Source organism: Balearica regulorum, chromosome 2, assembly GCF_011004875.1.
Source record: "Balearica regulorum gibbericeps isolate bBalReg1 chromosome 2, bBalReg1.pri, whole genome shotgun sequence".
Classification (NCBI taxonomy): Eukaryota; Metazoa; Chordata; class Aves; order Gruiformes; family Gruidae; genus Balearica; species Balearica regulorum.
Window position 1 is genome coordinate 36,958,447 of NC_046185.1, and position 21,825 is coordinate 36,980,271.

At 37.7% G+C, this 21,825-nt stretch overlaps 1 protein-coding gene across 3 annotated transcripts in view; it reads right to left on the reverse strand.

The window, feature by feature from the left end:
- Window positions 1–234: 234 nt before the first annotated feature.
- The window catches only part of SULF1 (sulfatase 1), a 105,918-nt gene continuing 84,327 nt past the window's right edge, over window positions 235–21,825 (reverse strand). Inside the window, exons 13-22 of one of the 3 annotated variants that reach the window (XM_075743922.1) lie at window positions 18,429–18,645; window positions 15,303–15,549; window positions 13,441–13,537; window positions 13,252–13,346; window positions 12,767–12,832; window positions 12,112–12,284; window positions 9,026–9,168; window positions 8,799–8,922; window positions 7,868–7,901; window positions 2,478–2,649 (exon numbers count right to left, since the gene is read on the reverse strand). In XM_075743922.1, the coding sequence (XP_075600037.1) occupies window positions 2,619–2,649; window positions 7,868–7,901; window positions 8,799–8,922; window positions 9,026–9,168; window positions 12,112–12,284; window positions 12,767–12,832; window positions 13,252–13,346; window positions 13,441–13,537; window positions 15,303–15,549; window positions 18,429–18,645 (1,227 nt within the window). In that variant the 3' untranslated portion in view covers window positions 2,478–2,618. Of the gene's footprint in view, window positions 2,650–3,404; window positions 7,902–8,798; window positions 8,923–9,025; window positions 9,169–12,111; window positions 12,285–12,766; window positions 12,833–13,251; window positions 13,347–13,440; window positions 13,538–15,302; window positions 15,550–18,428; window positions 18,646–21,825 lie in introns of those variants that run through there. The other 2 variants (XM_075743920.1, XM_075743921.1) reach the window with 2 other exon arrangements.

The window sequence follows — 21,825 nt, forward strand, 5'->3', positions numbered from 1 at the left end:
GATGAATTGGGGATTAAAAAAAAAAAATTAAAAAAAAAAAATCACAGCATGTCTTAACCAAAAATATATATTATTCACAATCTCCAAGAATAATTTATAACTAACAGAATGTAGTGTGTTATTTTGTTACCCATTGCTTTAAATGTGGATGGATTCTTAAAACTGAAACTGTTAACATATTTTTAAAATAAATCTTAATTAGGAGAAAAACTGGATCATCTGGACTTCTCTGAAGCAGGTAAAGTAAAACACTTTTTATTTCAAGAAATAGTGCTTCTAGACTTTCCCGAAGCCAGAATTGTTCTATAAAAGTATCACAGAAATATTATACAAGATTTAAAAACACAGTCTGTATCCTAGTAACTTAAAACCTATGTACAAAGAGCATCATTCATGACCATAAATACGTTTTTCTATCAATCAGCCCATGACACATACATCAGATAAGGAGCTAGTAATTTTAACATATGTACAGAGTCCATCAGAAAGACTGCTTCTTAAAATTATTAAAATCCTACTAAAAGAATTTCCTTTTTAAAAAGTTTCAACTTAAAATACAATGCAATGAATGTAAGTTTAACCTGCAGTGCTTGCAATAGCCAGAAAATACTCACTACACTAAATAACATGTAACAGATAGGAAACACACCTGTGAACTGGACACTGGAATTACATCTGTTTGAGGTAATTCTCTTTTGTTGTTGTTGTGCTAATTATTTAGAAATTTATAAAAAAGCAAGGGAAGATATTAAGTTTCGAGTAATACAGATTTTCAAAGTCATTTTTGTATTATACTTTATAAAATTTAATGTTTGGTAAAGTTCAAGAAAAATTTAGAATACAACATTATCTAAACTACTATTTTTTACCTCATGTGCCTTTTGTATCTAAAATAATGTAAATCTAACATGATTTTATCATTCCCTTTAATGCCTGTTCAAAACAAAAAGAATTTAAGTCTCAAAATGATAATAATGCTTTCAAGATATTGCTCAGGATAATAAAAATCAGATGTGATGACAAAAGCATATACGTATTGATGTAAACCTTTCTACCAGTATCAGGAAAAAAAAAAAAAGTCAAAAAACCTCATGGATTTTTAATACTGACAACATCAACATATAGGGAAACAATCCAAGATAAACAAATCATCCTACAGTTAACAATCATTAGCCATACCTTTCTGAGAGTAAACTTAATTAAATCAAAATAACAAAAACATGCAATATTTTTGCTAAAATAATATTCAAGGAGTCTGTTTCCACAGTCCATGCTGTTTACCTCTTTCCTGTCAATCTATTTATTGGTTTCACAATTACATGAGACAATGAGCAAACCAAGAACACGTAAGGTATGGGATTCGTAAATGGTATGGCATACAGATATTCAAAGTGCATTTTACTTAAAAGCGTGACATTAGGAACTTCCAGTGGTTAAAATAATTTATGAAAAAGACATTATGCAGACAGATTGGGTGGACTGAAACATTCATTCATGGTGGAGTCATTTGGAACTAGAGAAAGTAACTCAAACATCCTCTTCAAAGGACTAATTTTTAACTTTTGGAGAATGTGCTACTGCATTTGAAAGTTAACACTGTTTCTTTTCATTAAAAAACTGGAAATCTTGCTTCCCAGTGGGGAGAATTACTGTGAAAATATGTGCGTGTGAATAAAAAAAAAATGCACACAGACAAATACTGAACTGGGCTCAATTTAGCTGCAAGATGTATCTACAATAAACATGGAATGTCAGTTGTTATGATTACCTTTATTAGTTTGCTAATAAGAAAAAGGGGAACTTATTTAATGGTTTACAGCTTGATCTACTCCAAGGAGAGTGGAGCTGAGGCACTGCCCTCTACATTTAGGATTTGTGAAGTTTCCCCTGCAAGACTCTGTTCCGTTTTTTCTAAGAAAGGTCCTGTTTTCTGGGTACCGATAGATGAATCCCTAATGGATACATTTACAGCCTGATGGACAAGGGGTTCATCAGACCTCATGGGAAGATAGATTTGATCTTCAAATATTTCTTCCACAGCGTCACTGTCCTGATGAGTGTCCTTTTGAGGAATGCTGATGGGTTGTAGCATGAAGCTATGCCGGGACTCTAACTCTATCAGACCATTTCCACTGAAATCCATATCAAACCGGTCCGATTCTTTATCCTCCATCCATTTTTCAGCTTGATGATTATTTCTCCAGTGTGCGTCATTCAAACTACTTTTCTCAGGAATATCGTTGTTTAATTCAAGTTTCCTCTCCTGACTTAAATTCACTGTGCTCAAAGCGAGGGCTGCAAAGTCCGTTGGCACGATAAGCTGCAACTCTTCTGCAGGCAAGCCGCTCGATTCTTCAGCAGAAGTCATTTCCACCAAGGTAAACGGCGTGGATGATTCGTCCCCGTCCCTGTTGCTTCGAGCAGTGTTAGCCTTGTCCGTTTTATTTTGCTGGTAGTAACTGTTCAGCAGTGCAAACATTCTATCTACATCCTTCAAGTAATTAGTCCAGTCAGCCAGACTAAGTCTATAGTTGTATCTGTATTCATATACACTTTCATTCACACTGTACAAGTCTTCCAGTCCTTGCCAGTCGATGTCGCCAGTGAAACTGGGCAGGTTAGCCTTCCCATCCATCCCATAACTGTCCTCTGTTGAAAGAAAGAATAAAGCCTAATGGTGAACATCAGCTTAAAAGTGCAAGCAAAACTTCCATGTGTGTTTCTACTCCAATTTGCTTGAAAGCACTGCCATTCATAACATATGTGGCTCAAAATGTAAGACACTCCGCATCTTCTGTCATGATATTAATGATTCTGGCCTCAGATTTGTTCACATCTCCTGTTGAACACACAGCAAGAAGCTCGCCGTCTTCTGCTACATCCTTGGACTGAGTGAAAAAGAGCAAAATCTGGTCTAATGGAGTTTTGTGATGACAGTCAGAGATAAATCTTTCCTCTAATATTTCAAGGCAGGAAAGTTGTTTCAATACATGAAAAATCTATTTGCCTTTCCTGAAAACTCAACCAAAATATGGAAAAAACAAACAATGGTTAAGTATACAAGATGGGACTGACTCTGAAAGCCATTAGTGACCTGAACTTCAACAACGCCCACAGGAATTTGGTGTCTGGGTAGCTTGAGACATATGGTCGACAAACCAACCAGCTACATTTTATTTAATAAATGATAGCCATGGGTAGTATTTTATTTACTTTGTAAACATGAACCTTAATTTACATCGAGCAATAATGAGAAATAAAGGCTGTAAAAACTTGGTGTGAATTAATTTATAGGACTGCACCACTCTGTAAAATAGTGTTAAAATATACATAGATATAGAATCTCCTACAGGTTTTAATTTTTTTTATTAAAAACCAAAGCTTTCAAAGAAAATGTCAGTTTGAATAAAGGGCATACATATGAGTCTGTAAGTAGCAACGGGGCTGCATTTTATATTGATCACAGCCAGAAAAAGCAAAGACATGAAGGAAACCCATTTCCAAAAGATTTCTAAAAGTCACTACCGTGACTATAGTGACCCAGATTATCAAATGTAGTGTGAAATTTTTATATTGACAAGTAGCGCTGAACATCACTAGTTCATTTAACTCACTGTGCAGACTGTCTTCAGTTCAAAGGTTTTAGCAACAAAGTGGATGACACGGAAAAACTAATCAGGTAATGCAAAAACCTGTCAGGGAAAGTGGCAAATTTGTCCTTACAAATGATGTTGTAGGCAATATTCAGTAATTAGTTCACTGAGATGACATTATTTTTCTGAAAATTGTACAGGCAGGTAGGCCAGTAGTAATTACCTTGGAAGTTCAAGTGGCTATAGTCTAACAGTGTGAACTATTTATCTGTATTGAGCCCTTCATCCTACAGTGGGTTCTTGGCATCTCCATTAATTTCTTTGCATTTTAACTTGACCTTTCTTGTTGTTCAAGTAAAACAGAATATACAACTTGTATCTATCATATCTTATGTTCTTTGCTTCTTTACTAGCTTGGGATTTCACAGTGGCAAGAATTTCTCCAATATTTAGTCCATCATATGGAAACTCAAAAAAATACCATTATGGTCAGAAAAAAACCTCGAGATTTTCTTATGATGAGTTGCCTTATTCTGTTCCCACCAAAGGGAGACCTTTTTCCTTACTTGTAAACACCTCAATCTTTGATCTTACTTGATATTTCTTCACTTAATACAACAGCTGTAAATATTTTACAACACAGAATTTAAACATCTTATTTTTTTTAAAGCAAGTTCTAGAAATATTTTTTTTGCAAACACTTGGCAAACTCCCTGTTACAGGAAGCGCCACAAGGTTTTTGGATTTGGTAGGACAGCTATGACAGAGCATCTTCTTTCTTTCTTTTCCTGAAGTAGACAAGAGAAATGAAATCATGGTATGACCACATGAGCGCCATCTTCATAAGTCAAATTATGGATAATTTGTTTCCTGAAACAAAAAATAATTAAATACTGCAGAGGTTTCAAGAAAGAAGTCTTATTATTCCAGTGCTTAGAGGCATAAAGAGCCCTAGAAAACATAATAGGAAGGGATGCATTTTTGAGGAATTTAGTCACCAAACTCTCTAAGATATTAGCCACACTGCAAATGCAACAATATTTAAATTTTGCTCTGTTATTATTTGTATTGGAAGTTTCTTTTTTTTTTTTTTCCTTTTCTTTGCCAAATCAGAGCCTGTATAGGAAAAAAACCTGCTGTAGGAACAGTCAGTGGCCAAAGTGGTTTAGTATGTGATGGCAGAAACTGAAACCAGAATGCTGCTGTTTGATCAGTAACAGGTTTGGAGATGGACCAGGGCAGTGGGGGGCAAAGCAGGGGCCATACAGGTAGCTTTGGGTCCCGAGGAGCCTCTCCTGCCTATCCCAGGCAGTGGGACAAGGGGTTGAGCTGGGCAAGCCGGGGTGGCAGGGTGGGCAGCAGGTCTGGGGGCTGGTGAGGGGAAGCAGGCTTTCCATCAGGTTCAGCAGCAGGGCAATGGGGCTGTGCTGCACAGAAGTAAAATCAACAAGGAGTTTGCTGTATTCCTACAAAACAGCTCAAAGACTGGGTCAGAGCTACATAGTCCTTCATGCTGGATCTATTTTTTTCCCCTTTAAATGTGGCACTGTTTCTGCAGTCTCAGAGGAGTTTCACAGCTGGAAAGGCACTGGGAATTGTTCCACAATCTTCATGTCAAGCAGAAAAAAAACCTTGTTTAAAATTGCATTCATACACATTGAACAAATAGGAAAGCAAAGTCCTAAGGTCCTAGAGCTGACTGTTTGTTTGACCAAGCAAGTCACCTCACACCTTAATTCCACAACTTAGCAGTAGGCATGAAAAGTTTCCCACTGAAATTGAAGTATACAAGGGGAAGGAGAGAGAAAAGAAAAGGTTTTTCCCTGTAAGAAATCTCATTACAAATAGGTGTGAAATGAGAAAGTGCAGATGAGTTGCATTTGAGTAACAGCATGGCAGTGGTTTCCTTGATCAATATTTTGGAATCTCTCAGCTTCTTCTCATAAACCCAGAAAAGAGAAAATTGTTGCTAACTGTTCATAGTAATACATCTTCCAATTTTTTAAAATCAAGCATTAGCTAACCTTCACTCTCTAATTATCATAACCCAGAGTCCCAGGATGCCATCTGTGGCTGCATTCTCTCAAAACTAATAAGACATTTAGATATATCTCCACTGAGACTAAAGACAAGTAGGTAGAGTCATCTCCTCGGTGGCTTTGCAAAACCTCAGACAAGCAGGAGAAGGGACAGTGCAATATCCCACATACTGTTATCATCCATGTCTGCAGAGTGATGTTCTGTCCATCAAAGGATACAGGTGACACCTGTTCTTTCCTGATGGAGCTCTCTCCCTATGTGTTAAGCAAACAGCACTATCCTAACTGTTTCCATACAGACTTGTATATTGTACTTGCAACACAGGTAGTGATGTACTAACTCAGGATGTTTCCAGCTGGAAACATCTGACTGGAGAAACTACATGGTCTGAAGGAAGCCCAAGAGGTGGTTTAGCAGCATGGGGCTTTTCCTTTCGTATTCTGTTGGTTCCTCTGCAGGCATCAAAAAAAGCATACTTTAAGAGAACCTTTTAATGATTCCTGAGAAATGTTTTCTGTTCATTTAAAAAAATTTTGTTTTAGAAAAAATCTAGCAATTTCCACCAGGATGGGGCTTGAACCGAAATGTTGAACTTGAGCATCTGTGTATACCGAGAAACTGGGTGGCTGGAATATAATGGCACAGAGTGATGTCACTTCTTTATACTATACCTGCTCTTTATCCCTGGAGCAGAATGTTTACTGACTTGGTACCAGAAGCTAGAATGTTTTGATTACTAAACAATGTAGCAAGATATAATTGAAAGATTAATCCCGTGTGCTCTACTATTTCATGCAATCCTACAATTCAAAAATGCCATTTCTGTTAGATCTGTAGTTAAAATGAGGAATGCTTCGAAGGATGTCTTCTAATGAAAGAAGCATAAAGCATAATTACAGGGATTACTTTCTATCATTGTAGTAACCTACAGTTACCAGACTGTAACGAGCAATGCAAACAACTGGGATATAACCAAACAAAAGCCTATCATTTTCCTAGATCCCAAAACTACTCAAGTGAGAAAAAACAAAATTGGCTGCAAGGAAAAATTAGCTGCTTAAATTGGAGATATATAAAACATTGCAAAACATTATCTTAATTGTTCCCTGGCTGCTGGGAGCTAAGGGCCAATTTCTTTTCAGAAGACCCTGTGAAAAGAAGTTTTGTATAGACTTGTATGCTCCTTCGACCCAGTTTACATCTCAGGCAAATAATCCATATCAGGAGCTGCTCCACCCAAGTGCATGGAGTTGAAAATGTATAGAACTGATATACCATGAGAAGATATGAAGTCTAAATATGACACTTGACAGGCTTCTTCTAATCTGTTTTTTCCGCTGAGTACAAGTATTGCTAACTGAAGAGCAAATGCAGTACTGATAAAACCTGAGTTTTTTCAGTCTCTTCAGGCTTTTGCTTTGTGTTTGACAGGTTCCTCCACCAGGAGGAACTGGGCTCTGCATGATAAACATATAGGTATGATAAATACACTTGCAAACAGATAAATACACTTGCAAACAGCAGTCTTTCATGCATTCCTCAGGTTCAAGCATTAGGTATAAAAAACCCTCACCTAGTGCCCTTCCTCGGCTCAGATATTACAACCTTTTTAAGAAATTTTTTTTCATGCGTGTGTGATCTGGTCTGAAAGCATCGTTCCCCGGCCCAAAGGAGCCTCATCTTTCTGTCACACTTACTGAACTGTCTCCTTCTGGCTTCTGAGCTCACATTGAGCACTGCTTTTGCTTAAAGCAGCATCTGTCAACATTTTCTGAAGCCAGTGAGAAGATTTTACTTTCCTTCCCTAGGTTTGATTAGGCTCTTTGGATACATATACCTCAGAAAATTTGTTTCACGTTTAAAAAGCAGATGTATGGACTTCCTAAGTAAAACCAGGAAAAAACTCCAACCCATCCAAAATTAACCCAACAACAGGAAAACAACCCAAAAAAAAGGTGATTCTTTTTGTGTCATTTTCCCTGTGTAAACATCTAAGAAATACAGGCACGAAATATGAACTGTATGAAGTCTCGCTACAACAATGAGCTAGGTTAAATGCAGAATGGTAGATCTAAAAAACAATGGCCAAGTTCAGTGTAGAGTAGTTAGAAAATGCATGCATCAAAAGCTATGCTGTGTGCAACATGGCAGGATACAGACATTAGTCGAAATGGACTGGGGTCATGCAATTATTTGGAAAGAAGCTGCTGAGGAGAATAAAAAAGTGTGGATACCTGTGTGGATCATAGCTTCCTCCATCTTTATTTCCTGATATAGGAAAATACAAGAGTAACTTTTGTTAGTGTTTAGAACTTGTAAAACCATTCACAATGTAGTTTTCCATGCACAGCATCTAATTCCTAAAAAGAAATGTACTGTGTTAAATAAAGACAGAGCTGCAGTCCAACAAAGATTTCCTGGAAGTTTTGTATAAAAGAACTGAAAAACCACAGCTTTTCAAAAATAATAAAAGCCCCAAACAATTAGATATTGTAAAAAAGAGAAACATTTGCAGCTGAAGAAAGAGATACAAAGATGCAACACCACAAATTATGTAGAAGGGAATATTCCTGTTAAAAAAAAAATAATCACAGTATTCAATCAATCAAATTTAAGTGCAATGAATTCCAGAGTTATGAAGTGTAAATACCAGCTATTTTTGTACTCAGAGACTCTTCTAAAGAAATACTGCTTTCCTCAAAAATGGAGGATACTACTGCTGATTAGAAGTTTGCAATATTAAGTCTCAGTTGTGGTGTAGAGCCTGAAGTTGTTCATATAGGCAGACAGTAATTGGAAATAAACACAGGATTTAATACCTCACCTGCTACTGGGAGGCAAAAACTAACCAAATAAACCCTGCAACAGAGAAAAGAGTTGTAACTATGAAGAACTGCTTGTGCTTGTTATCGATTAGCTCAAATTACATGATAACCTTTCTGCAGCATTTCTGTCAAATGTGGTTGTTTGCCATCAATATCTGCCTAGAATAACCTGTGCAAACTTGCAAAAAAGCTTCCTGGTCACGCAGTTCCGCAAGATGGTGTATGTGGATCATTCCAAACTATTCAGGAGATTCATGGATACATGTAGTACTTAAGCAGATTTAAAAAAAAAAAATAAAAAGGAATAAAATGGAAATATACACTTCTATTTTTCTTGTACCTGTTTCAAGTCCCTTTGGTCTCGGATTGCACTGCTTATAACCTTGACAGCTTCGCAGTTCCATTAGCTGTATGTGTAACTGATTCAAAATGCCTCTTTCCACTGTATGTACTGTATTTGTCAGCTGAGAAAAAGAGGAATGGAGAGGAAAAATATTTGTTAACAGAAATAAAAATAAACTAGACGAGTTTGGTGAACAACATTTTGTAACAGGGAAAGGGGTTTACCTGATAGGGATCAGTGTTCATATCAAAATATTCCAAGAAGCCAGTCGCAAACTCACAAAAGAGAAAATTGTGGGTGTCATTAACTGTTCGCAAACACCAGTAAGTGTTGTTATTTGAGCTTGTGCAAGCACAGAAAGAGCCCACTGTAATTAAAGAAACAAGTTATTAGATTTCAGTGAAAAATAATATGCTTTTTTCTTCTGCTAGTGAAACTTCTATAGGTTTTCATGTACTTAAATTCTAGACCAATTTAAAAAAAAAATCTTCTATTTGAATAATGTTAGATTCAAATCTAAAACAGAATAAATGTTGCTAATACATAATTTTCACAAACATACAGTTAACGAAAGCAGAAGATAGTGAATCCTACAGTTAATGAGACATATTCTGTTCTGAATTATATATAGTTTATTGGGATTGAGCAGAATTCAGACTTCAGAAAAAAACCAAACACAAATCCCAATCCTTAAGATTTATATATAGATTCATTGGAATTGCTTACTATATATAAGGATACTATTTCCTCCAACAGCATATAACGTTAATCTAGTAGACCCTCTGAGATTCAAGTACAACAGAAAATGACAGAATTGTGAGCACTACAGAGGAAGGTCAGATGATTGCTAGTTGATCTGAAAGTGAGATGGAAATGACACAGCAGTCAGGAAAGTGCGAGGCAGTGTATGGGATGAGGCACGTGAGAGGGATTAGGCAACGAAGAGGTGAGTTTGCAAGCAGGGAGCTTGCCTGGCACCTTGAATGTCGGGAAGATGGAAGAAGCAAGGTGGGAAGGAAGACCAATGGATGATCCTATGCCTCATTTTAAGTGGCTCTGCCTTACTGGCTTGAGATTTCCACTTAACTATTATTTTGAACTGCAATCCCTCATTTCATTTATTTGATATACAAATAAGAACAACATCGAATCATTCAGTCAGGCCTTTGCAGGACAATCCCAAGCAGCGTAACCGGATTACATTTTGTTCTCACTTTTCAACCTGGGGAACCTAGAGTGGGATTCCACTCCCAACTGAAGATACCTGGATCCAGGTGTAACAGCAGCCATAGAGGTGACCTGGGTATATCTTGTTTATAATCTTGTTCTGCCAGCAGAAAAGGCTCTAAGACAGGTAGCTCTCTTAATTTTCAAACAAACTGCTGAGAAAGTTTTGCTGTAGGAGAATGTCTCTTTAATTTCTATAATAAAATATTAATATTTCCTTAGATTTTTATTTAGATTTATTTAGATTTATTAGTACTGTGATTAGCTGTAACAGTATCAATGTTTTGAAGAAACTTCATAAAAATAGTAATGATATTGGACCTTTTTATCTGTGTAATGTGAATCAATACATTAGCTCTTCTTTAAGTGACTGTGTCAAAGGGACATTTTTTTAACCCCGTGACTGTTGCTGCAGCATTACCAGAATGCACAGCAATATGAGAATGCTTTTCATAACTGTTTGTTACTCCACAGTTAAAAAGTAATAAGCCAATTTAATTGTTGTCTTTAAAACAAAAATTATGCCTATGACTACTTTAGTAACATCTTAAAATGTAAAAAGTGTATTAGCAGAAGTTCTAGTGCAATCAGAACAGATTACCACTAGGAGACAACATCTTTCTCCAAATGAAAAATTGCTCTTAGCAAATTTTCTGCTTGGAGTCAAATATGTTGCAACTTAATCATCATTTGATCTTGAAGTTTTTGAAAGTAAAGTTTTCAATCACTTTTCTTCCTCTGCCACCAAAGATGAGTGTCGTGGTTTTACCCCAGCCGGCAGCTGAGCACCACTCAGCCGCTTGTTCGCTCCCCCCCCATCAGGATGGGGAAAAGAATTAGAAAAGTTAAAGTGAGAAAACTCGTGGGTTGAGACAAAGACAGTTTAATAGGTAAAGCAAAAGCCACACGCACAAGCAAAGCAAAGCAAGCAATTCATTCACCACTTCCCATGGGCAGGCAGGTGTTCAGCCATCCCCAGGAAAGCAGGGCTCCATCACACTTAACAGTGACTTGGGAAGACAAACGCCATCGCTCCGAACGCCACCCCCCCCCCCCCCCCCCTTCCCCCAAGCTCCTTATAAACTGAGCATGACGTCATATAGTATGGAATATCCCTTTGGTCAGTTTGGGTCACCTGTCCTGTCTGTGTCTCCTCCCAACTTCTTGTGCACCCCCAGCCATCCCGCTGGCAGGGCAGTGTGAGAAGCAGAAAAGGCCTTGGCCCCGTGTAAACACTGCTCAACAATAAGTCCATAGAGCAAAAACATCTCTATATTATCAATGCTGTCTCCAGCACAGATCCAAAACGTATCCCCACACTAGCTACTATGAAGAAAAATCAATCCTCTCAGCTGAAACCAGGACAATGAGAAAGGTGTTTTTTTGTTAATGCTGAATACCAAGAAATGTTGAGGCATACCTCAGTAGGATGGTTATCTATATACCCTAAAGTTTAAAGGAACTTAAAATACACCAGGTGAGTGTTCCACAACTGTGATTTTTAAATTCCTTTAGAATATAAAAAATGTGAATAATGGGAAGAATTCAAAAGGGATAGTATCTGTATTTTCTTCACAGTAAGGTGAAGTTGTTTGATACAATTTGAAACCAAAATGGTAAAATGAAAATAGACCTCTAATGTCCTGAAGTTTGGGCTGAAGTTTCTGACAAAATTAAAAGTCAAGTCCCAAAAAGGATTTATGGCAATTGGAAGAATAAGGTTTTTATTAATCAGTGGAAAACCCATTAAAATTCCTGTGAAACATTAGTTCATCTTGATCTTCAAGAGATGACAAAAATCTTAATGGCTGGTTACAAAAGTCTATGTTTTAGAGGCCAACTCTCCTTTTTGCTTCTGCAGTGTTTAGCATCCAGCCTTTCGTAATAATTTCATATAAATAAGTAATGTAATAATTACAAGCATACTGAAATGACATTCTTCCTTCATTCTTCAGAATAACAACAGAAGCAGTATTACTAGGTGCTAGTTCTTCAAACTAATGCTCTGATTGCAAGAAGTTGATACTCTGTAACACAGCAGAGGATAACCTAGGTCATGTCTGCACCCGAACATAAGACTTACAGTTCCAGAATGGTGCTGTTTGCCAGTGGTTGTTGTCATGGGTAAAACACGTCAGTCCAGGAAGGCTACACTCATCTCCTTTCTTCTGGCGCTTTTTCCCCTTCCTTTCCTTCTTCCTTCTGCGGTTCTCTTTGAAGAGCTGTAGTTTGCCATCCACTTCCTGTGCTGCTTCTCTGTTCAGAGAGAAAGTTGGGCACAGCTGACAGAGAACAGTCTCTACTTGGTTAACAACAGCACTAGCAGTGTTTACATCTTTATGGCTTTTTTAAAGATGAGAGGATTGAGAATATGCCCTTCATCTGGCTCAGCTTCCACCCCAGTTATGACGAGGTGTTCTCTTCAGTAAGCATGAGAAATGATGCATTGTTGCATTTAACTGGATCTTTTTAACAATTGTGAGGGCAGTCAGTTTCTGAAATTATTAACTTAATCCATTTTCTATCAATAGGTTTTAAAATTATCCATAAATTTTCACAAGTCTGTCCAAAACTACTGAAGGTTTCTTGTGAGAGCTTGTTACATGTGACCTTTTCTTTCCCTCGCCTCCTCCCTTTCCCTCTCGACAAAAAAAACCCACAACCCAAAGCCAAAAAATTTTATCTCTCTAGTCACCAAAAAGCCAGCTGAGAGAGTGAGAGGATAATAACAATCTTACTTGAAGGGATGAAGATGGCTCTTGAGTTTCTCTTGGACCTTTACCCCTTTCTCTTTGTTGTAATAGCTACAGGGAAAATTAATAGGAATTTTCCAGTCATGAAACCATTTTCAACACAAAACCAAACCAGAAACATACCATCTTTGACATTTTCCTAAGGAACTACACAGAATGATTCATGATTATCACTTAATTTGAAGAAGTTATATCTGTGTGAGTAATCCTATGCTAGATTATAGCAAAACTACGGCTGGGTTCAAAAACGTTAGTAGAAAACAAACATACTCAATCTTAAAATTTTAACATTTATCTTCTTTTGATTCACAGTAGCTTCTAATCTTAAAAGGGATCTAACTAAAATGAGTACCTACGGTGGTTATAAATATCAATAAAGCTTATGTTCTTTCTTTTCCATCTGAAAAAACTTGGAAAATGTGTAAGCCTTAGCAATCAGCGTAGCTTTCAGTGTTGAATGCCTCTTTTACCTCTGTTTACTACAATCACATTCATCTGGTTTTCTTCTTTTTAGGTGTCCTCTCACTTCCCTCAGATTCTTAATTTTGTCTTGGAGAGCTTCAATCTGCACAGAATATTTCCAAGTCACAATTATTCTTTGAAAAGGTAGCAGTGCAAAGACTTCAGTCAGATTTTAAGATACCTCTAATACCTCTTACCTCCTTATCAATGTAAGCCTTGTGGTCCTTCCAGGCTCTGGCGGATTGGTACAGCTCCCTCTCACAGTGAATAGTGTCATTTGGAAGAATAAAACATCTGTAGACAAGAGTTTAACAAATAGGAAAAAGAAGGTCAGTGGTTTCCCAATTGCCTACCCATTTCTTCTTTTCCTTCTAACATTCCTAATCAATTCTTTGCTATACTCTGTTAAGAAATAAAGTCTACAAGGTCTTCTCATGTTGACTTGAGAACGTTAATAATTGCTTCAATGTGTTTTCTCTGCAAAATAGGTAAAAAAATCCTTATCCATGACAGATTCTCTGGGCCTGCTAAGCAAAAATGCAATGGCAGTGCTATCTTGGAGATTCTTAATCCAATCAGAACTGAAATTGAAACCAAAACAAAAAATCTGTTCAGAATTTAAAGCCTCTTGTTAACCAAACGTGCCATTTCTTATTTAACCACCAGGCTGCTGAGAAATATATTCCTCTTGTCACATGAATATGACTCATCTTCCAAGTATGCAAAACAGTCAAGAACAGAACATACAGTCAATGCGCTAAAGATCAATATAATCAATAAAGATCAATAAAAAACAAAGTTAGAGCAAAGAGTTCAAATAAGTGGTTAAAAAACCCTAACAGAACACTTAAGTTAAAAAGTGGTGTGATGACAAAAATATTCATACCAGTGTTTGAAAAAACAGCTCTACCAAAAGAAAAAAACAAAAACCCATGGAAGGCCAAGGAGGTGGACTGAGAGAGAAAATCCAGCAGACTACAGGCTGGGCTTTGAAAGTCTCCATGATGACAAACAGAAATTCCTTAATTAAGGAAATATTCCAATTTTATAGACATGACCTTTCTCGGGTCCTGCTTCATCAGAACCTTTCTTTTAATTTTTGAGAAGAATAGCAGAAAGGAAGATTTAGATGCTTATTTCTTCCCATGTTCTCTTACTATGGTTTTTTCCTCACTCAAAGAATTCTGAAAGCAATACTGTATTCAATAAAAAGTCAAAACACTTTATGAAGAAATAATAATTTTTCCAGAAATCCATCTAAGGCTTTATTAATGCCATGGTTGGAAATTATCAATGTAAGAAATGGATAATTTTTTTTTATTCAAAATTAATTTTTATGTTTTCCTTAATGTTATCGGGGAAAAAAAAGATTAAAAGAAAAGAGAGAAATGCTATTTGTATTTTAAGCACAATAAAAAGGCTCAAATAGAAGATTTTTGTTGCCTGCATCTGCCTGGCTTTTCACATCAATCATATTAGCTTTTTTAAACTAAAAATTATTTTGAGGTTTCTGCGTTTTCATTCAGATTTAGGGTAGGGCTGAAATTTGAAATCTAGGCATCTTCCAGAATGGAAAAATGATTGCAAGTCTCTTCAGGCCTCTCATTAGAAGTCTAATGTATCTTAGCTAAAGTTAGTGGCTGCAAAGAACTAAGCATTAAGAAAGATTATGTAATTTATCTCATCTGTCCTCATTTAGAGTCGGATTTCAGTTGTCTCAAATTTAGGCCTCTATGCTAAGCCGGTATCTTAGACTTTATAAAGAATAGCAGGAGTGTCAGCTTCGCAGGGTGATTAATGCATCATAAGATCCATAAGATCCATAAGAGCATGAATCTCCCTTTGGAGCCTACATCTCCTCAGAAATAAAACCTAAACTAGATGCCTCCCTTTAAAATATACACACAAATACAACTCAGGTTTATCTAAAATCTACAATGGTAGTTTTAAGTTCTTAAATATTGTAAGCATAAAATCATAAAAAAAAAGGAAAGAAAGAGAATACAATTTAAAAAACAAAAATTTCACTTTAAGAAAACCACAGAAAAAGCAGTTGTACTTGTGTGTCACTCTGACAGAGTTGGGTTGAGCTATGGCATGAGTGCCATCAGCAATCATTGCATCACCAGGAGCGCCATCGGTTTCTTCTGCGTCTTCCTCATTTTCAGCATTGTGACGCTTGGTGATACTTTTGGTCTTTAACACTTGCAGTTCTTCCTCTTCCAGATTTATGTCATAAATTTCACCTTCAAATTCCACAGACAAGGACCGGGTTTGGCGAGTGTGAACAAATCTGGGTTTGTATTCTGAAGCAGAAGAAAGAAACATTCCCAGTTGCATATACATATCTACATGACCCGTGCCATGAACACACAGCACACTCCAAAGAACAAGAATGCTGTTCAGTAAAAACAGCTTATTTTTTCTGTGGCTTTACAGAAACTTATTTAATGATTTTTCGATATGTTGAGGCCCACGCTTTCATATGTAGCATGAAATTTTGATTGCTTCAAGGCTTGCATTTCATGCTAGTCTGATCTTATGCCACATATAGCATCTATATCATATCCACAAATAAAATCAGTATCTTAGAAATCAGATATCTAGAAAGAGACACTCAAAAAATCAGAGACCACAGGATTAGAAACTACTTCAGAAAATTAAACCATTCAGTACTGTGAAACAAATCACCACCTGTAAATAGGCATGTGACATGTTTGACTTACGCTTTAGAATAAAAATTACTTTTTAAAAGGATAACATCTTTTCCTTTTCAAAGGTAGGCATTAAAAGGGCAAGAATCCATCATATATCAGTGTATATGTATCTATATGGATATATACTTTGACACACACATCATCCGTATCTATGTGTACAAGTCATTGCCCACGAAACACCTGCTGCATTGTAGAGCTACAGCGAGATTTATTGTGTCACTTTTACCCACTACTAAGCTCTATGCTTAGTAGGGTTACAGCTCTTTTAGTTACCGTGTTGGAGTTCTGCACGTACAGCAGTGTATATGAGTCAGATTAACTAAGACAATTAACTCTCTGAGGGTTTTTTAATGCTATGTACAAGAATACCTGTGTTTGGGCTCAGTCTGGACGACCTTACACTTTTTACTTCTTTTGCTAAATGCACTTGTCCTAAATCAAGCTGATAAAATCCACAGTCAATACCATACCAATGCATATTCTGCTAGCAAAACCACAGACACAGAACCCTAGAAATAAGTATTTCAGCTTGTAAAAATCACTTCTAGGGCATTTCTGTTTGTTACATCGATGCTGAGCACATCTTTGTCACCTAACAGTTAATAATAATTCATGCAGCAGAATAAAATGGGAGCTGTAAGAAAGTACTGCCTTTGGCAGGCAGTGTCTGGTCTACTGCAGTTTTTATGTTAGTGTCTTTGAGAGACTCACACTGAACCTTTCCCGCAAGAATCTTCTAGAAGTGCAGGCAGCGAGCCTCACTGAACTCTTCATTCAAACTACCCTATCCTTCTAAACTGTTTCAGTGGTTGCCTGCTGTCAGGTGAAAAAAGGCTTCCCAGTCAAGTCAATGAAAACATTCATCTTTCTGAAGAGAAAAAACCCTATTTTCAAAGCATCTTTCTGATTTATAACCATATTACACTTTAATAAAATAATGCAGAAAGATTCATAGGGTCAGATGGGACAATTTCTGGCACTGTAGCACTCTCTGATGATAGCACTTATTAATCAAGTCACTGAAAGAGTCTGGAATATATAAGCATCTTATCCATGTGTCATCTAAAAACTGAGGCCTGAACTAGTCATTCCCTTAATGACTTTTCATCATCACAAGTCTTTCTGTGCTCTACTCAAATGAGTGCTAAGGTAAATTTGGAGGAGGAGGGAAGAGGAATAAGAATGTTGTAAACGAGAAAGGCACAACAAATGGAGTTTTTCTGGTGCCCCCCTTCAGATGCTTTCCATACTTCCCCTCTTTCTCTCCTTAAGTCACCTCGTCTCTAGCTGCAATCCCCATTCAGCCCTTGCTGGTAAGCTGGCAACACCTTCTATTTCCAAGGTACACAACAGATATCTCCCCTCGAAAATATCGCTTAGGGGAACATTCCCCAGTTTGAGAATCACCCTGTCAGTCTGTGACATGTATACTTTTCAGCAGAGGGCTGCCTGTACACACTGTGAAGTTCCTTAGATCATACTAAACAAATGGAAGAAATTATATCAAGGCAGCATTTAGTCTGAACAATGAGACAGCTCAAGACAAACAAGATTGTGGTTGAATGTACAAAGAATACCAGGGATTCTTGTTCATATCCAGAGTGGGGGAAGCTTTAAATCAGGAAATATTTTGAATTATACTAACATTATTTTCTTATTTCATAGACATCTGTGCAGCATCTTCTAACTTTTGCATTTCTCATGCAACTTCACTATCTTCCTATTGTAAAGACTCATCTTTATTTCATTCCCCAGTTTAATATTCTAGATGAGAGCAGGAGAATACAGCCTGCTCTTAAACAAAGTCTGAAATCCGGGTCGGCTTGTCTATAGCTACAGAATTTCACCTTCATTGCTCGGCAGATAGAAGAAAATACTTGTTCCATTTAAAATAATGGCTTCTTTTATAGAAATCATTAGCAGAGACAAATCCAAGTACTGCTGTCCTAAAACTCGCTTGTACATTCCCTTCAGCCCACGCTCCACTAGAGGACACTGCAATCTCACTCGTGTCCCTGCGGGGATCCCGGTACTGACTTGCGGGAAAGTTACAGCCGAGCAGAATTTCAGTCCAACAGCGGTCACAGCACTGCACTGCCTCGTGTAAAAGACGTCTTTGGAATTTGGAACATCACCAAAAAGCATGTGAACACTTGGTCTGACCATCTTAGCAAACAGCGACACTGATTGATCCGCAGATGCTGCCGGGTTGTCACGTCTGAGCAGCGCGATAGGTGGCCCCAGAGCATCGCCGCCACCTCCGCCAGCCTAAAGGCTATTCCAAAGGATCAATATTGCTGTTATCATTATTGTTATTACAGAGGCAATTATGTAGAACCTTACTGCCAATTATGGATGTATTCATTAGACATGGAGGTGAAAACAAGAGTATCCTGGTAAACCAACACTTGGCTCATCGTTACCCTCTGCTCTTTGCCTCAGAGTCCAAGAGATCAGATAACACTTACTTTGCGCATTAGGGTTTCTCAAGAACTGTCTTTGATTTTTTCTTTGGGTCCTGCTGTTTCGGTAATCAGTGTCTCCACAGTTGCAGTCTTTGTCTTTACCACTGTATCCCCGGGAGTGTATGCTGCGGGTCCTTTTTCTGATGGCAAGTATGTCACTAGATACCTTACACTTGTGAATTCGAAGTTTGCCGGAAGCATCCTCTGTGCACTGCCACTTCTGTGAGAGAGAGAAATGAAGATGATTTCCCAGCTGCCTTCCAAACCCCTGCTACTTTCAGGTGGATTGTAAAAAAAGATAGGCAAATTTCTTTAAAAATTAAGCAGTCCCTTAATTAACAAACTGAGAAGGGAAACATTTTAAGGGACTAAATTCACTCACATTTTTCTCAACATATCTCTCACGCTAGGCAAACATAAGCTTAAATGAAATCAGTGCAAATCTGCATAAAAAAATACAACCCAGCCAAAAAAGATATATAAATCAAGAGTATCTAGACTAAACACATCCCTGAAAGGAGGAAGTAAAAAGTCTTAATTTACTGAGCCACAGACTACAGCTGTCAGGGCTGTTTTCAGCAACTTTTTCTTCCTTTGAAAAAACAAACTTTCTTTGTTCTGTGAGTTATTTCTAACATGATTCAGGGGAAAATAAAAAAATAAATTCCCATGCATGAAGAAGAACTGGTTCAGTTGTAGGGTTGCTTGGAAAAGAGAAGGACAAATTGTGGATGCTATTCATAGCAAAATACATAAACCACTAAGAACATGCAATTTATTTCCTTACCAGCAGCCAGACTTAGGACCTGCACCCTAAGGCATGCCCCTGCAAACCATGCCACTCAGACCTGCAAACATTGCTGGCTCTATATTTTATGTGAGAAGAGAGAAGCCTGAAAGCCCGATACCCCCAGCCAGCCTCCCTACACCCAGCAGGTGCAAGCAGGGGAAGAACCTTAGGCATAGTAAACAAATAAATTAGCTTGGGTAAACTGCTGTGGATACCTAAGTCTTGAGATTTGTATCAGACTTGGGAGAAAAAGGTGTAGTCTGGAAGAACTACCTGTAAAGGCACCGTATGAGTGCTGAATATCAGAGCAAGTGCAGGAGAATGAGAGGAAACAGAGTTTTTTCCAGCTTGTCTGCACAACATCTGACTTGATTATCAACGTCACTGAACCAGATGGAAGATTCTAGGTGGATTTTTCCAGTGGATCCCACTGTCTTCACATTTCAAATGAGAAAGCAACTGGGACTTTAATTTCCTTTCCACACTGAACTGTCTTAAAAAAGCTAAATGACATTTTTTTTTTAAAAAACATGGGTAAGTGCTGACAGATCACAGCTCCTTTGCCCATGCCCAAAGCTTGCCATATATGGCTGCTGGGTTAGATCTGGCATTCGTAACACCCTGCACAAGCTAAGAAGCCTGTGAAGATTTTAAGTCAGTTGTAGTCCAAATAACAATAGGGACAACTAGATATAGTTATGTTTATTTATAACTTGAATACAACTATAAATGACTATTACCCAATGAGTTGTGTTCACTTGTGCATCTTAAGCCACAATGACCAGACTTTGCATACAAAGCAATTAAGCTTGGCTGAACAGTGTAGGGAACAAAACTCAATAATGCTATTGATAACTGGAGCCTTTTAGTTGCAGTTTCAGCTCAGTTTCCCTATAATGTGTCCTTTTTTGGTTCCCATAACTGAATAGCATAGCTTTCTCTTGCCTCACTAATAATAGGAAGACAGCTAGATGCTGGTCCTAATGGAGTCCCTAACTTAATTTTTGAAATGGACACTAATATCAGAGCACACACATTTTGGTAAGTCTCTGCCATTAAGTAGTGGCTGCTCTGGCCTGTTTTGGGGGTGCTGTCAAGTTGCCTGTGGAGTGAAGAAAGAAAACTAATCCTCAGGTAGATTTGCTGACCTGGTAACCTGAGGAGCGAGCTGATGTGGCTCTGAACCGCAGCAGCGTGGAGGCATTCTCTGGCCTAACGTGTGGGCTGAGCTTAAAGATAGATCCCACACTCAGAGACCTTGCCTGTGGATTGGCATGACTTTGATCCCAGAACAGTAAACCATGTGTAAAAGGCCACAGACTTGCACATGTCTGATGGCTGCCTAAGAAATTACACTCATGCCCAGACTTTCAGTCTAAACATACACCTACAAGTGACAACATGGCTTTCTACAAGTAAAGGTGTCTGAGATCTATAACACTTTGCAGGGTTTTATTCTGCAATAGCACGTGCACTCTTCCTACTGCAGCAAGAGAAGATTGTTACAGGATAAGAACCGACTGCACCGCTGTATTTCCTGTGTTTGGTGGGTACATGTTACATTTACAAACATATGGTGCTAGTTTTTAATGAGTCTCAAAAGCACCATTTTAAAGTAAAATAAGTATTCTCTTTGTGTAATATTAATTATAGTAAGAGATTTGAGGAGTGGCTTCAATAGCCATTTAGATCACTTTTAACAGTATTATGACTGACATCGAAACAAGACCCTCTATGTCTAGTACAAGCCAATAATAGTTTTCTATTTAAAACAGATTAAATGTGATTCAGTTCCTTTTTTTTTTTTTTTTAATTTTACTTTTAAAAGTGTCATTATAAAAATGCTTTAGAGTTCTAAGATGGAATTTTTAGACAAACTTTCCTGAATCCCTGCCCATGCCAGCGGAATTGGGCACTGAGCAGGCATTATGCAGGAAGTCATAACGGTCTTCTGCTCATCTTTAGATCTATAAAACACATTAATGCACATAAAAGAAGATGCTGACTGATGCACTGCCCCTTCCCCTCCCCTGTTTTCTACCTTCCTTCCCGCTATGAATACCAAACTATTCTTTGAAGTCCAGGACTATTAGGTTTGGCTTCTGGGTCCCCATTTCTCCATCAATAAAAAAAAACATTGGCACATACACCAACTAAATATGTCTTCATTAAATTTTAATTTGTGTATGTTTTCTTATTTTCCCCATGTTTACCTTCCTTCTTACAGTGATGTTTCATAAGACACCTAAGCTGATCTAACAATTCGCTGTTGCCACAGGAAAAAGGGATAGTCCTTGCTTCTGACTGCATGCTGACTTAGGGACCCCTGCACTGATTTATTCCCTCCTCAGCTGGAGAAAAGAGGACTAACTCAGAAGTAGAAGAAAAAAAAAATAATGGGAGAGGAAAAGCATTTGGCTGCAACAAGCTGTTATATCGTTTCAGGTATGTTGTGAAACTTAACCTGTGTCAGCCTTTTTTCCTGTCATTGACTCATCTTTTCCTTCTTTCATCTCATTTCATCACCTACCCTCCAGCAATTATTTCCCTCTCACCTCAGCTCCCCACCTCCATTTTTCCTTCCACTTCAGTTCAACTTCAGAGAGGAAG